Source organism: Perca fluviatilis, chromosome 11 (genome assembly GCF_010015445.1).
Source record: "Perca fluviatilis chromosome 11, GENO_Pfluv_1.0, whole genome shotgun sequence".
Classification (NCBI taxonomy): Eukaryota; Metazoa; Chordata; class Actinopteri; order Perciformes; family Percidae; genus Perca; species Perca fluviatilis.
Genome location: NC_053122.1, coordinates 18,684,917 through 18,701,279, shown reverse-complemented (window position 1 = coordinate 18,701,279; position 16,363 = coordinate 18,684,917). Strand labels below are relative to the sequence as shown.

Sequence of the window (16,363 nt, the reverse complement as noted above, 5' to 3'; positions counted from 1 at the left end):
TCAGTTAATTCATTATCAATACTGTATTCAGACCAGCACAGAGGCCCACAGATGCCGATAAAATAAGTTTATTGCATTATTGACTTAGTTTGAAACAAACAGTGAAAGTACAATCAAAAGCACCACAATGCACCACAATCTGTAGAGACTATCTCAATCTGTTTACTGGTTCATGGCGCTGCAGGAAGCTGTATCCTGGTTGGTGGTGAGCAGCTTATCCACTCCGACTCCAAAAGAGGACAGGGTGCCATGTAGCTCCTTGATTGTCTCCTCAGGCAGGGTGGGCTGCCTGCTCAAGATACTGGCATGTGCCGCATGCATCGCCCCGAGTTCAATGCAGCTGTAGACCAGAGCGTAGTTGTCGTAGTCGGTGGACAGCACCCAGTAAGGAACAGGGGCATCGTCTGGGGGGACAGGAGAGTAAAGTTTTCAAAATTTCTGTTTTCACATGTAAAGTATTGTTAAAGATGCCGCTCAACTGCAAGTTAAAGTGTTGGAATAGTAATCTTTCCAGGTTGTAATAATTAGGCGTTCTTACTCTCATAAAAGATCTGCAGCTTAGCAGGCTCAGAGGGATCTTCTGCTATGGCAGAGGCAATGACGGATATAATGGTCCCATCAGCACTAAAAGAAACAGGCAGTAAAAAGATACAGTACTAAGATATTAACAGCAAAATGTACTTAAAGTATTAAAGTAAAAGTACTTGTTGGACAGAACGGTCCCTTTCACAGAGTTATATTATGTGAATATTATTACTGATACTACAGCACAGCATCATATTTTATAACTTGATCATATGTTTTGTCTGTACAGTCTTGATCTATAAAGTAACTTCAGCTGTCAAATAAATGTAGTGGAGTTCAAGTATGAAGTTGAAATACTCAAGTAAATTAACATTTCCTTGAATTAATGTAATTTACAGTCATTTACTGGATGGAATATATTTAAAATATAAAATAAGAAAATAAGACTTCCTGACAAATTAAACTGGTACTGGCTGCACAAAACTTTATTCTTTTAGCTTGTACAGTTTAATAGAACTAACTCCTGTATCTCTTTCTTTAAGCTCCATTAAGTAAATTTATTGTGTTCAACTCTTAAAAAATTCACTTTAATGCAGCTGGAGTACTCACAGCAGCTCTCTGTTGAGAGCACCAAATCCAAATCCAGGGCTCAAGGTGTAGGTGGCCGTGGCGCACTCCCCCTTCTGGAAGGTATTTGGCAGTCTCTGGATATCATACCACTTACCAACATACTGCAGAGGAAGCACAAGGAACATAAAAAACACCACATTCAATTCTTAATGAAGAGCTGCAGAATCTTGAGGCATTAAGTGGCAATGTATGTCTTGTGGGAAAAGCAGTCACCCGGGAACGCCTCATTTGTTAACTTATGGAATTTAAATTTAAAAAATGAAACGGAAATTCTACCTTGTTTCACTACAGAATATATCAAAATTAAAAGCTTAGGTATTCACCCTGGTAGCATCAAAGTCCTCTTGAACAGCAGGCTTGGGGCATCTTCCTGGCATGATGAACTGAGCGTTGGCCACCAGAACGGACAGCAGGGTCAGGGAAATCACCTGGATGGTGTTCATCTTTTTTTTACAACCTGTGTAGAACAAGAAAAAGACTGTTAAGTTTTTTTAGATTTCAGAATTAAAGATAATAAATTAATTTAGATACTATATTTACAAAAAGAGACGCTGGTGGAGAAAAGGAGAGCATCACACCTGCTACTTGCTTACCTGTCTTACCGGGTAGCAGTGAAGTTCTGAGTTTTGGTGCAGTTTTTATAGCTCAGTGACCGTGTTTCTGCAGCGCCTCATATTCTAATTTACTTATATCACATTCATATTTACACCTGAGGCTCTTTTGATGAAGTTGTGTAAGAATTAGCACCTGTTCACATTTTGTGTTTAAAGAGGCCTGCTCTTTAAACTGTTCTGCTATCGATAACATACAGCAGATTGTTCAAGTAGTTTTTTGGATAATAATGTTGGCCGGTCCACTTCTTTAGTGCAGATAAAAATATCTCAATCTCAGTTTTGTACAGACATTCATGTTGCCCAGAAGATGAACCCTACTGACGTTGGTGACCCAATGACCTTTCCTCTAGTGCCACTGTGAGGCTCACATTTCTGGTTTTAGGTGAAAAATCTCAATAACTGTAGATGGATTATCATACAAAAAAAGCAGAGATGGTCTAATGTTATAGCAGTACCTTTGGTCGGTAACCTATATTTTTGACAGGGTTAAAAATGGCTGACTTTAGCTAATGTTAGCTAGCAAGTGCTGGACTGGTAATTTTCTAGATAATACTAGCTAGCAATTAAACCATTCAGATCAGTTCAGTTAAAGTCAATTCCATTTCGACAACAAATGTTAAAAAAGAACATATAACGCATCATATCAAACCAACATTAATATTACCTCTGATTCTCTGTGCCTCTTCTGTCAAGTTTAGAGCACCTCAGTTGAAAACTCCATCCTCAGGTTTAAGCGCCACGTGTAGGTCACAGTTGGTAGAAGCAAATGAGTCTGCAAGGTGCTGCTGCTGCAACTAATGTGCATCTATAAACTCATTGACAATTTGCCTAGTTAATCATCAATATTGTTTCCAGGATTGATACAGTAATGGTCCGCATATAAGCCTGCAAATATGTCTCAAAAAGTGGGGTTTAGACTTATTTTTATTTTTTATTTTTCTGGTCTGGTCTCTGGTCTCTTTCTCCACCCCCACCAGTGTCTGGACTCCATCTGGGGATTTTGTTCCTGTTCTCTACCCCTTTAAAAATATCATTAATTCGATGGAATGTAATCTCCAAAAGACTTTGTACATTTTACGTGCAGTTGTACAATAAATATTTTTGCATATCTGCAAACGAAGTCTCTCCTGATTGAATTACTGGGTGAGCTAGTCCAGGGGTCTAGACTTTTAAATGTCAATATTGTCAATATACATTCATAATAGCAGAAGATGGCACCAAATAGCAAGCCACCTGGTAAAAAGAATGACGTGCTGGTGTAACCACAGCACAGGAGTGACGATGGTGATAGTGAACTGCGGCTCAGGCCGTATATTTCTTAAACTGGAGAGTAGTAACCAAGCCTGACTAGAACACGACAAGCATTCTATTTATTGGTCCAAACCCGACCAGAGCCTGACGCTCATAATGTAAACTGAAGCACTGAGTTTGGATTACGATCGATGTCTCACTTCAGCTGTATGAGACTGTTTAATATGTTTAATGCCGGAATGTATTCTAGGTTTTTAATCCATTGCCTAATAGCTCTGAACGGAGCAGCCAAATATGGCCGGAAGTTAAGTAGATTTAGCCCTCCTTGTTCAGTGGGGCAACATTTCCTCTTACAGTAATATCTTTATTGTATGCACCAAACACCAACGCAAGTTCTTGTAATTGAAAATGTACTTAGTGATACGCCTGTGATTCTGATTCTGACAGGGGTTTGAGCTGGACTCAAGGCCACATATTAACTTATTACTTTTTACTTTTTTCTTAAATTTACACCTGAGGCTATTTTGAGAAAGTTGTGTAAGAATTGGCACCTGTTCACATTTTCTATTTGAAGAGGCCTCTGGCAGAAAAATCTGATTGACAGGTTGTGTAAAAGTAACTACAGTAGATGTTAAAGTAATTTTTGGATAATAATGTTGGTTGGTCCACTTCTTTAGTGCAGATTAAAATGTCTCAATCTCAATAGTCTACAGACATTCATGTTGCCCAGAAGATAAACACTAATGACTTTGGTGACCCCATGACTTTTCCTGAAGTGCCACTGTGTGGTTGACATTTGTGTTTGCGAGTGAGAATTCTCCTCTATTTTGACTTTAGCTAAGGGACTGTTCGTTATTTATTTAAGGGGCCACCGAAGGTGTTTTGGGACCTTTAGCCAAAAAAGACATGACCCTCCGCTCGCCAATAAAAAATTTCTATGTCCCTCCGAAACTATTTGGAAAAAAGGTATGACCCTCCCCCAACAGCCTATTGATACCTTCTGTACTAGTTTGTGCTTTGCAAATACAGATTCCCATAATTTTTTTACAGCCATGACATATGTAATAGTGATGGGTCGTTCGCGAATGAGTCGGCTCTAAGAGCCGGCTCTTGTAGGTGAACGACGGGAGCTGGCTTGCATATCCGAAGAGCCGACTCTATTTTAAAAAATATAGCCTATAGAAATTAAATTATTATGTAATAATTAAATAATGAGTGGATTTTATTTTATTTAAAATAATTGACTAATTCAAAGAACAAAAAAATAATTATATAGGCACACATTAGTTTCGACTGTCTGATCAGCCTCACATTCTGTTCCTGTCAATCATACACAAGGTGTCAACCAATTATACGGCAATAATGCATGAGGGAGGGGCCGAGCCATCACACACACACACACACACACACTGTCAAACTCGGAGGAGAGGACAGAGGAGAGGAAAAACAGCTCTGAAAACAAAACAGAGAGAAAAAGAGGGACCAGTTTAATCCTTTCAGTTATTTATTTTTCTTTAATATGGGTTCTTTTATGTTGTTCAGATTTGTTTTGAATGTTGTTTCTATACTACATAAAAAGTTGTAATTTAAATGCAAATGTTTATGTATGATTTATAGTATGATTTCATTTAATAATTTAAATAGAATTGTTTTTCACACCTATCATAGTCAATAACATATTTTTTTAAAGAGCAGCGTCGTGAGTGCGAAAAGAGCCATCTCTTTTCAGTGAGCTGAGTCAAATAACGAACCATAATAATTGGACTTTGGGTTTGGTTTTTTGACAGTTTTCAGTGGTTATGCAGGAGCAAGTATATAGGTTTATTTGGTAATCATTGATCATTGTTTACACATTAAACCACGTTTTTATTAATTAGTAAGCTACAGGACAGGGTCTTTCAAACAAGACCCTGCCGAAGAGAAAACAAAATGGAGTCGTCATTGTACCCAGCACTTCTGAAACGTACTTCCAAAGCGTGTCTCTGTCCCCAGCACATTTCAAACCTAACTGAGCCCATTATTCCACTCATTTTTAAACAATGCAATTATCCGTTTTAGCCACCAGGGCAGCTCCCCCTGCCCCACAGCAACTCATGCGGTCAGACCCATCTGGTAGCGGGGGGCGAGACTAAGAGCTACATGGAAAAATATGCACCAAACAAGCCATTTTCAAATTTTGCTGTTTCATGAATACAAAAGTTGCGTGACCCCCGCGAAAAAATTGTTGGATGACCCTCCCCCTAAACAAAAGAATAAAAAGACATGACCTTCCCCTATTTTCTTCCGCGGTTCCATTCCATAAATACTGAACGGTCCCTAATGGTAGCTAATGGTAGCAAATCCTAGACTGTTAACTTTGTAGATAATACTAGCTAGCAATTAAGCCATTCACCAAACACCAAGGCAATTTCCATGTAATTGAAAATTTTTTACTTGGTAATACGCCTTCATTATGATTCTGATTCTGACAGAGGTTTGAGCGCTTGGCCGCACGAAGCCTCATATCATATTAATTTATTTCACATTGACAATTTACACCTGAGGCTGTTTTGAGGAAGTTGTGTAAGAATTGGCACCTGTTTACATTTTCTATTTGAAGAGGCCTCTGGCAGTTGAAAGCTCCATCCTCAGGTTTACGGTGCCAAATGCAAGTGACAGTTGGTATAAGCAAATGAGTCTGCAGGGTGCTGCTGCTGCAACTAATAGTTAATAATCAATGTTGTTTCCAGGATTAATATTGAATGGACCCAAATATAAGCCTGCTATATGTCTGAAAAAGTTGGTGTTTCAAGAGGCCTCTGCTCTGGCAGAAAAGATCTACAGGACAGGTTGTGTAAAAGTTAGATAGCTGTTCTGCTATCGATGACTACAGTAGATTGTTCAAGTAGTTTTTGGATAATAATGTTGGTCAGTCCACTTCTTTAGTGCAGATTAAAATATCTCAATCTCAATTTTGTACGGACATTCATGTTGCCCAGAAGATGAACCTTAATGACTTTGGTGACTCTATAAACTTTCCTCTAGTGCCATTGTGAGGCTGACATGTTTGGTTTTGAGTGAAAAATCTCAACAACTGTAGATGGATTATCATACAAAAAAAGCAGAGATGGTTTAATGTCATACAGATAAAGCCATACCTTTGGTCACACCGTAAAAAATAAAAAGTTGACACAACTTACAATTTTAAGGCAACAAACTTCAGCAAAATTTTAAGTTGGGGAAAAAAACTTAACTTTTTAAGTTTTGCTTTTGAGTTGGTCCAACTTTCAATTTTAAATTTGCGTAACTTAACTCCAAGTTGCGGTAACTCACAACAATGAATTAAGGGAATTTTAAATCCTTACTTATCTCAACCTAACTCAAAATTGCAGTAGCTTATAATTCTGAATTGGGAAAACTTCAAAACCTTACTTATCTTAAATAAACTCAAAGTCGCAGTGACTCATAACAATACATTGTGATGACTCTAAAACCTTTCTCATCTCAACTCAACTTCCAAGTTTCAGTAACTCATGATTGTGCTTTGTAACAACTTTAAAACCCAAGTTAGGGCAATTTCAATATAACCATAATACCCACTTATACAAATAATTTGCACATACAAATAATCATATACATTGTCTTGATTCAAAGCTTTTTTTTTATTCAACATGTTTAACATGTATCAAATGCTTCAAATAGCAACTGAGAGCAGCTGAGACCCATAACTGACCCAATCAGGCCAAACAGTTTCTAAACTTTTCTAACTTGTAAAATGTTGCAGCAAATGCTATATGTATTAAAATACTGTCGGTGTATCAACAATTTCACACAATGAAATCCTTACACAAGTAAATAATACAGTATAGTATTATTTATATATATATACATACATACATACATACATACATACATACATACATATATATATATATAATAAAGTGCAGGTTACTTAAAGAACAACTGAATATAAGAAATGGGTAGAAGAGGAGACAAAAACTTAAGAAGTGTACAGATAGAGCAATGTTTGTTAGTAGCAGAGACAGTTAAAAGGATAGCTCAGCATATTTGAAGTGCGGTTGTATGAGCTACCTATGCATAGTCTTTTCCCTTATGGAGATGGTGATTAGTGCATTCACTATAAGGAGTTTGGGGGAGATGTCCCTTAGCCCTGTATTACTATGCCAACTTGTGCTGGTGGAGTGCAGCGAATCACTCAACACGCCAAATCAGAGCAGGGGAGTTGGTGCAGAAATATATGGCCGAAACTACACTTCAAAAAAAAAAAGTGCAAAAATAAATGTCTGTCTGGCGGCAAACTAAAGCAGAGACAACATTTTGTGTACATTTGAACAGACATTTATTATTATTTTAGGTAAGCATTTCCTATGTGGTAAAAAGGCTTTTTTTCTACTCACCTCCACAGTACAAGGATGACTTCTGCTACAGTGACATCTCCCCCATCTCCTTATAGTGACTGCACTCATCGCCATCTCCATAACTATGCATAGGTACCTCATAGAACCCCACTTAAAAAATGCTAAACTATTCCTTTAATAAACAGTGTTGCCTGGACAGTAGGTGTGCAAAAATCGATTCACATTTGAATCGCGATTCAAGCTCTACCGAAAAAAAAATTTTAATACATTTTTTATTGTACGTCTACTGCAATCACATGAGAAAAGTCACTACATTTACATACTGTGAATCGTTTTTTTTTTAATTGAGAATCGTTTTTTAATCGAAAATCTAGGGCTGCTCCCTCTTAGTCGATTAGTCGACTAATCGGTCGTTTTGGTCTTAGTCAACTTAGATTTCTTTAGTCGATTAGTCATGTTTGATGCTTTTTTCATGCTGAATGACTTATTTCCAAGAAACGTACGAGCACATCTCTGGTAAACACAAGAATTAAGGGTTGACATTTTACCTAATAGATATCACCGTGAAATCTACTTTAATAACTTTCATTAAGGCAGTTATTTGTTGTATTACACGTTTTCTGAAATGTTGTGTTTAAATATGCAAAGGAGGCATTATCTTATTCAATATATGCATCCTTTTGCATGACTCTTTGCGGAGAAACTCAGATTTACAGATCTGTCGATTAAATCAACTAATCGATTAGTCGATACAGTTGAATGAGTTGAATGTTAGTCGACTAAGAATTTCTTCAATCGAACACAGCCCTACGAAAATTGATATTGAATCGTGACATTTTCTGAATCGTGCAGCCCTACTGAACATTAGTAGTTGTGGATGTCAGTTAACATATTCTAATTTTTTACTTAAATACTTAGAAAGGACAGCAAGATTTGATTACTTAACACCTTCTGAAATGTTTCGAATGCACTCAGTTCCTTGGGAAACTGAATGTTTGAGGCATATCAGCCCAAAGAGCAAAGCAAAGGCCGTTAGCAGGTCAGGGAGGTCTTGTAAGACGATGTCTTCTTCTAGAACCACAGCTACATTTGCAACTTGCCGGAGCCGTACTTTGATCATCCTCCATAGTAAGTATCCCCACAATGAGGCTTTGTCTGCTCCTCTTATGGGTCAGTATCCTTGTGATTTCAGACAGGAAAGACAAATATATGATTAGTAAATCAAACTGACAGACATTTTACAATCTTTAGAGTATTTGTACATGTTGTATTAGTACTTTTACTTCTTCCCCTGATTATAAGCGCATTATCTAGTAGGGCTGTCAAAGAATATTCTAAATTTGAATATATATTCAAATTGTTAAAAAAAAACTGAGCTTTAAAATGAAAATGTACACTTTAATTATATATTGTAAGAGAGTTAAAAATGGCACTACTGCGGCTATCTGGCTCGGATGGATTTGCTGCTTTAAACAACAGTACAAAGACGCTAACGTAAATCTTAAATTGCAGAGACAACGAGAAAAAATTGTCATACAATTCATGGAACAGGAAGAGATGGTTGCGCTAATCACCAAATTATAATAAGTAATAAAACGGTCACTTTAGAATTGACAGAAAATAAGACCTCCGCTGTGCTGTGTATCTGACAGGAGAGAGCTGCGTTAATACCTTCAAAAGAGCATAAGTTTAGTATGAAATGCTTATATTAGAAGCTTTATTATATATCGGCTATATAAAGAGTCTAAATAACAAAAATTATTAATTTAAGTTTCCAAAATTAGGTATCTAGATTAATTAATGAGTAAACATGGATTTGATGACAGATTTCTGACTGAGTTTCTTATCCGTTTCACAACCATACGTTTCAGTGCAGTTGCAATTTTGGGGCTTTTAGATGGCACTAAAGAGCACCAAACCAAATTTCTCAATATTGCAGCTTAAATAAAGAATATTAACAGCAAAGTACATCTATTTGAGACACTTCATGCATTTAGATAAAAATGGGCAAGGAGAACAGTGGATAGATAAACTGGAATGGAAAAATGGGCAGTGTTAACTGTTTGGTAACAATCCTAGTCAAGTACAACATAAACAGGAGTTGCTAATAACCCCTCACCAGACAACTCCTGAACAGCTTCTCATGACTTTCACAGATATACAAGGAAGGCCCTTCAAGGCTGCAGCCTGTGTGTGCTGTGATGTCATTGGTCTGAAAACACAAAAAGATGGATGGAAAACATTAAAACAAAATCTAAGTAACAAGCAGAAAAGCCAAAGCTATACACCATAAAGGGGACTGGCCAGTTAACAATTGAGCAACTTCTGTGACAGCTGCCTTTTTTTATTTACTAAGGCAGAGGACTAAAACTGAATCACACAATTAACTGTATTGGTAAGTATTGGTAAACCACTGTTTTATTCCACATTGAGCAAATTTTAGTAGAATGCAAATCTAAGGGTAACTCAAAACTTACAATATGTAATGCTTTTTAACTGCTACATGTGCCACTTTGTTCAGCACCTAGTCGCTACTTTTTCTGTACGTTAGGTAGCGTATAATGGGTTAATTCTAATGTTTGATACTATGAGAAACACCTTAAATTGGAAACTTTGTATTTATTATTTTAGCTTTATATATCTTGCAGTAAAAAAATCCCACGATTTCTTGCAATACAACTGTCAACATTTTCCAAAATACTGAGATTACTAAATTAATCACCTCTTCATCCAGTCCCTTAAGGAGTTGATCCATCTCAGACGGAAAAGCTGGCCTCCTAGCCCGATAGAGTCCAAGCAGTCCTAGAGTGTGCTGATTAATGGCTGCTCTAAAGTCGTCTAGTAGGTTCTTGTTGGTGATCCGATAGAACTCTGCCTGCCTCTGTGATACAGACAGTAGGCCTAGTGCTTCAGGAGAACAGCTTCATTGAGGTTGGTGAATTTGCAGGATTTGCATTGCATTCAACTCAATCTGAAAGACAAAGGTTACAATATATTGGTAATAAGCGAAACATAAGAGAAACAATTAAGTATGAGTTGTTTTTTTAAATATGTGGTTCTTAATCAGTTTAAAACATTGATTAATTGTGGTGCAACAGATCAGTTGATCCATACACATACACATATTTTAGGAGTTGAGCCCCGCGTCAGTCAAGCGCAATAACATTCATTATTAGACCCCGCTCAATCTCGAAGGCCGGCGAGTGTGTCAGCTGCGTGGCGTGTCCGTTTTTATTTGGGCTCCCATGTTAACAGGTTAGAGCTTACACACTGCCTGCGTGACACGCACGTCTCAGGCGCGGCTCGAGCCACACCGAAAAACGCATGCATGCTAGAAATAGAACCGACGACTATTTTTCAGCGACACGCAAGCGTGTTGGAAGCATTTCCAGGCAAAAATAGAATATAAAAATATGTTTATATGTCGTTTAGACACAAATACATATTAATAAATGACCTGTTGATGTTTGAAAGCCTCGAGATTTTCTAATATTGCACCTGTCAATACAGAAGGAAATATTCTGGAGCCTATTTTGCCATCAATACTGCCGACGTTGTCTTTGCTGTAATCAGATCTGTAGATATTTATGTTTAACACAGTATTTAATTTTATCAGTGAGAAACATACAGTACATGTGTACAGACAAGGCTAGCAGCAGCATTTCTTGTGTGTAAAGACAGAAAAATCCACGCAGCTGACACGCAACAGAAATGCCACGCTCACGCCACGCAGGCAGTGTGTAACCGGCCTAACTTTGCTATCTGTCTTATAAAACCTCCATGCTTCTCTCCTGAATCAGAAAGACGCAGGTGGAAGTCTGTCTTGAGGCAGCATGATTTAGCTAACGCCAATCTATTCTTCTTCCGGTTATTTAGACATTATACTTATACTAATGCTAACTCACGTTAGTACTAAAGTTACTTTAAAACACTATTCACAACACTGACTTGAATTGAACCCAATTAAGCTATAACTGTTGGTACTAGCTAGCTAGCTAGCTAGGTTGTTTAGGTTTAAGCAACCGAAAGCCGACCCTGTTAGAAATGTATAACGTTACTAGCTAGCTAACGTTCCCGCAATTCCGAAATAGTAAAATCACACAAGTATTTTAACTTAGCTAACGCTACCCGGTCTGAAAAGCTTTTACGAAGTTTAAACGGTACCGTTACCAAGTTACCTGCTTAGCTAGAAGAGTACCGCATTTATCAGCTAACGTTAGTCTTAGCTAACGGTAACCTTGCTGCTAGCTAGCTTAGGATAAGTAGAAGCTCGCGGCTAACTTTAGCTTTGGGCCAAACTGTTGTCAATAAAGTAACACTGCCTACCTTATCCACTAATGTTTCACACAATTATACAATTACACAATTTATATTTTAAGTGAAAAAAGGTTCAAACTTGCCGTCTGCGGACCAATTGTAGTGTGGGCTCCAGGTTTCATGCAGCGTCACGCTACAGGCATGTCGCGGGGATCTGATGACTTCAAGTGACTATCTTCAACTCGGAAAGTTGGCTTTCCCGCATTTCACAACAAAGACATATGAGTTATCAGAACTTTCTCCACTTGTTGTGGACATTTAAATATAAGTTGTGCATCCCAACTGAATTATGTATTTTGTAATGACTTACTAAATGCCGTTGAATCATACAAATTTGAACTTTTGCTGGAGCGACTTACATTTTTTAGTCAAATATTAATAATTTACATTTTCAATTCTTAAACACTTAAAATATTTTTTCATGTCAACAATATTAAGTTGGACTTTTTACAGTGCATGCTCAGTACCCTGTATTTTTGACAGGGTTAAAAATGGCTGACTTTAGCTAATTTTCTAGATAATACTAGCTAGCAATTAAACCATTCAGTTCAGTTACTGTAATGTGTTATTGTATGCACCAAACACCAAGGCATATTCTTTGTCAGTAAACAAACATACTTGTTAATAAGCATTTTTGAGATTCTGATTCGGATAGCGGTTTAAGCTTGACTCTAGGAACTTTACCGTTCCACAGGAATCTAAAAATCTTGCTATGCAAATTTTTAAAGAAGGATTTTGGGATTGGTGTTAGAAGAGCTTAGAATAGATTTGAAAAGATTTGGGTAGGATATTCTTTTTCATACAGTTTATTCGTCTAATTAGGGATATAGGTAGATACTTCCACCTTTCTAGATCTACATCCACTTTTTTTAAGCAGAGGGGAAGAAAACTTAATCTTATTGGTTGGGTATACCAAAGAGTCATTTTAGTAAGATAAAATAGCAGCAAGTAGTGATGGGTCGTTCGCAAATGAGTCGGCTCTAAGAGCCGGCTCTTGTAGGTGAACGACGGGAGCTGGCTTGCATATCCGAAGAGCCGACTCTATTTTAAAAAATATAGCCTATAGAAATTAAATTATTATGTAATAATTAAATAATGAGTGTATTTATAAAATATCTGATCATGCCAGACAGATGCCAAAAAAACCACAACAATCTCTATCACCACAGGGCAGGCACACACACACAAACACACACACACACACACACACACACACACACACACACACACACACACACACACACACGCCACTCTGCTGCTGCGTTGGCTGCACGCTTCTTTGTTCACAACACTGCCTGTTGGGACATTCTCCTTAACGTGAAAAAACTTAACGTGGTTTAATGTGCCTCACCAACGATCAATGATCACCAAATTTATCATGGCCATATCTTGTAATGAACACTTAAGCCTGTTAAAAGAACTAAACCGAAATCCAACGATTATAAGTTATCTCACATTAGTGTTTTCTTCTTCATTGTCAAAAAATCTAACCAGAAATGTGGTGATGTTTGATCATTGTTTAGGTACATTAAACCACATTAAGCTTTTTCACGTTAGGACTTATAAAGCCTATGAGAACCGTGGGAAGTCAACCCACAGCCGTTCCGCTGCCCTGCTGAAAATGTGAAGCAGAAACGTGTCAGATGTCAGATAACGACCATAATAATTGGACTTTGGGTTCGATTTTTTGACAGTTTTCAGTGGTTATGAGGAGCAATATGAGAGAGAAATTTGGTAATCATTGATCATTGTTTATGTACATTAAACCACGTTTTTATTAATTAGTAAGCTACAGGACAGGGTCTTTCAAACAAGACCTGCGCGAAAGAGAAAACAAAATGAATGCGTCATTGTACCCAGCACTTCTGGAAATGTACTTCCAAATGCGTCTCTGTCCCCAGCACATTTCAAACCTAACTGAGCCCATTATTCCACTCATTTTTTAAACAATGCAATTATCCGTTTTAGCCACCAGGGGGGCAGCTCCCCCTGCCCCACAGCAACTCATGGGTCAGACCCATCTGGTAGCGGGGGCCGAGACTAAGAGCTACATGGAAAAATATGCACCAAACAAGCCATTTTCAAATTTTGCTGTTTCATGAATACAAAAGTTGGGTGACCCCCCGGACTGAAAAATGTTGGATGACCCTCCCCTCAATAAAGAATAAAAAGACATGACCTTCCCCTATTTTCCTCCGGTGGTCCATTCCATAAATACTGAACGGTCCCTAATGGTAGCTAATGGTAGCAAATCCTAGACTGTTAACTTTGTAGATAATACTAGCTAGCAATTAAGCCATTCACCAAACACCAAGGCAATTTCCATGTAATTGAAAACTTTTTTACTTGGTAATACGCCTTATTATGATTCTGATTCTGACAGGGGTTTGAGCTGGACTCGAGGCCTCATATTCATATTAATTTATTTCACATTGACAATTTACACCTGAGGCTGTTTTGAGGAAGTTGTGTAAGAATTGGCACCTGTTTACATTTTCTATTTGAAGAGGCCTCTGGCAGTTGAAAGCTCCATCCTCAGGTTTACGGTGCCAAATGCAAGTGACAGTTGGTATAAGCAAATGAGTCTGCATGGTGCTGCTGCTGCAACTAATAGTTAATAATCAATGTTGTTTCCAGGATTAATATTGAATGGACCCAAATATAAGCCTGCTATATGTCTGAAAAAGTTGGTGTTTCAAGAGGCCTCTGCTCTGGCAGAAAAGATCTACATGACAGGTTGTGTAAAAGTTAGATAGCTGTTCTGCTATCGATGACTACAGTAGATTGTTCAAGTAGTTTTTGGATAATAATGTTGGTCAGTCCACTTCTTTAGTGCAGATTAAAATATCTCAATCTCAATTTTGTACGGACATTCATGTTGCCCAGAAGATGAACCTTAATGACTTTGGTGACTCTATAAACTTTCCTCTAGTGCCATTGTGAGGCTGACATGTTTGGTTTTGAGTGAAAAATCTCAACAACTGTAGATGGATTATCATACAAAAAAAGCAGAGATGGTTTAATGTCATACAGATAAAGCCATACCTTTGGTCATGCTCAGTACCCTGTATTTTTGACAGGGTTAAAAATGGCTGACTTTAGCTAATTTTCTAGATAATACTAGCTAGCAATTAAACCATTCAGTTCAGTTACTGTAATGTGTTATTGTATGCACCAAACACCAAGGCATATTCTTTGTCAGTAAACAAACATACTTGTTAATAAGCATTTTTGAGATTCTGATTCGGATAGCGGTTTAAGCTTGACTCTAGGAACTTTACCGTTCCACAGGAATCTAAAAATCTTGCTATGCAAATTTTTAAAGAAGGATTTTGGGATTGGTGTTAGAAGAGCTTAGAATAGATTTGAAAAGATTTGGGTAGGATATTCTTTTTCATACAGTTTATTCGTCTAATTAGGGATATAGGTAGATACTTCCACCTTTCTAGATCTACATCCACTTTTTTTAAGCAGAGGGGAAGAAAACTTAATCTTATTGGTTGGGTATACCAAAGAGTCATTTTAGTAAGATAAAATAGCAGCAAGTAGTGATGGGTCGTTCGCAAATGAGTCGGCTCTAAGAGCCGGCTCTTGTAGGTGAACGACGGGAGCTGGCTTGCATATCCGAAGAGCCGACTCTATTTTAAAAAATATAGCCTATAGAAATTAAATTATTATGTAATAATTAAATAATGAGTGGATTTTATTTTATTTAAAATAATTGACTAATTCAAAGAACAAAAAAATAATTATATAGGCACACATTAGTTTCGACTGTCTGATCAGCCTCTGTTCCTGTCAATCATACACAAGGTGTCAACCAATTATACGGCAATACGGCATGAGGGAGGGGCCGAGCCATCACACACACACACACACACACACACACACACACACACACACACACACACACACTGTCAAACTCGGAGGAGAGGACAGAGGAGAGGAAAAACAGCTCTGAAAACAAAACAGAGAGAAAAAGAGGGACCAGTTTAATCCTTTCAGTTATTTATTTTTCTTTAATATGGGTTCTTTTATGTTGTTCAGATTTGTTTTGAATGTTGTTTCTATACATTAAAAAGTTGTAATTTAAATGCAAATGTTTATGTATGATTTATAGTATGATTTCATTTAATAATTTAAATAGAATTGTTTTTCACACCTATCATAGTCAAAACATTAATTTTTTTAAAGAGCCGTTTGTGAGCCAAAAGAGCCATCTCTTTTCAGTGAGCTGAGTCAAACGAGCCGGCTCACAAAAAAGAGCCGGAATGCCCATCACTAGCTGCAAGGTAACGATTAGGGGTGCACAGATCCGATAACAGAATCGCATAGCAGTCCCGATATTGACAAAAATAGCTGGATCAGGGATCGGAAAAATTAACAGATCTACAGGCCGATTTTTTTTTCATTAATCTCTGTCGCAGCACCGGGACCCCTGTTAACTGCGTACCCTTCTCACTCATGGTAGTAACTTTATAACACAACAATTAATAACCCACAACTAAGTCTCTTTAAAATTATAAAATACCATAGCATATAACAATTTGTGTGACTTTAACAGTTTCTAACACTAATAATTTTACATTTACAAATGTAGCTACACCGTCGAACGGCATGCTGGGTAACATTACAGCTGCTAGCCTAGCTAGCCAGGTAGCATAACAG

The 16,363-nt window shown here is 37.5% G+C and overlaps 1 protein-coding gene and 1 long non-coding RNA gene across 3 annotated transcripts; both read right to left on the bottom strand.

Moving 5' to 3' along the window:
* Positions 1 to 52: 52 nt before the first annotated feature.
* On the bottom strand, positions 53 to 1,798 carry LOC120568690 (apolipoprotein D-like). 2 transcript variants are annotated; one of them, XM_039816358.1, is made up of 5 exons: positions 1,749 to 1,798; positions 1,479 to 1,612; positions 1,135 to 1,256; positions 539 to 624; positions 53 to 404 (listed from the first exon to the last, which is right to left on the bottom strand). In XM_039816358.1, exons 2-5 carry the CDS (start codon positions 1,596 to 1,598, stop codon positions 163 to 165), a joined length of 570 nt encoding a protein of 189 aa, XP_039672292.1. In that variant the 5' UTR covers positions 1,599 to 1,612; positions 1,749 to 1,798; the 3' UTR covers positions 53 to 162. The 2 variants fall into 2 exon arrangements, with proteins under 2 accessions (XP_039672292.1, XP_039672293.1); XM_039816359.1 differs by having other exon boundaries at positions 1,734 to 1,753.
* A 7,360-nt stretch (positions 1,799 to 9,158) lies between these two features.
* On the bottom strand, positions 9,159 to 11,646 carry LOC120568663. Its single transcript, XR_005640744.1, has 3 exons — positions 11,557 to 11,646; positions 10,101 to 10,349; positions 9,159 to 9,590 (listed from the first exon to the last, which is right to left on the bottom strand). It is a non-coding gene; the product is annotated as an uncharacterized LOC120568663 (long non-coding RNA).
* Between the last annotated feature and the right edge of the window lie 4,717 nt (positions 11,647 to 16,363).

Bases quoted from the DNA above. Each gene is read 5' to 3' on its own strand.
- LOC120568690 (XM_039816358.1), bottom strand. From the start codon at position 1,598: ATGAACACCATCCAGGTGATTTCCCTGACCCTGCTGTCCGTTCTGGTG. The intron at 625-1,134 runs GTGAGTACTCCA...TGTTTCTTTTAG, and splicing joins GCTCTCAACAGAGAGCTGCT to TGCTGATGGGACCATTATAT. The intron at 405-538 runs GTAAGAACGCCT...CTGTCCCCCCAG, and splicing joins GCTGCAGATCTTTTATGAGA to ACGATGCCCCTGTTCCTTAC.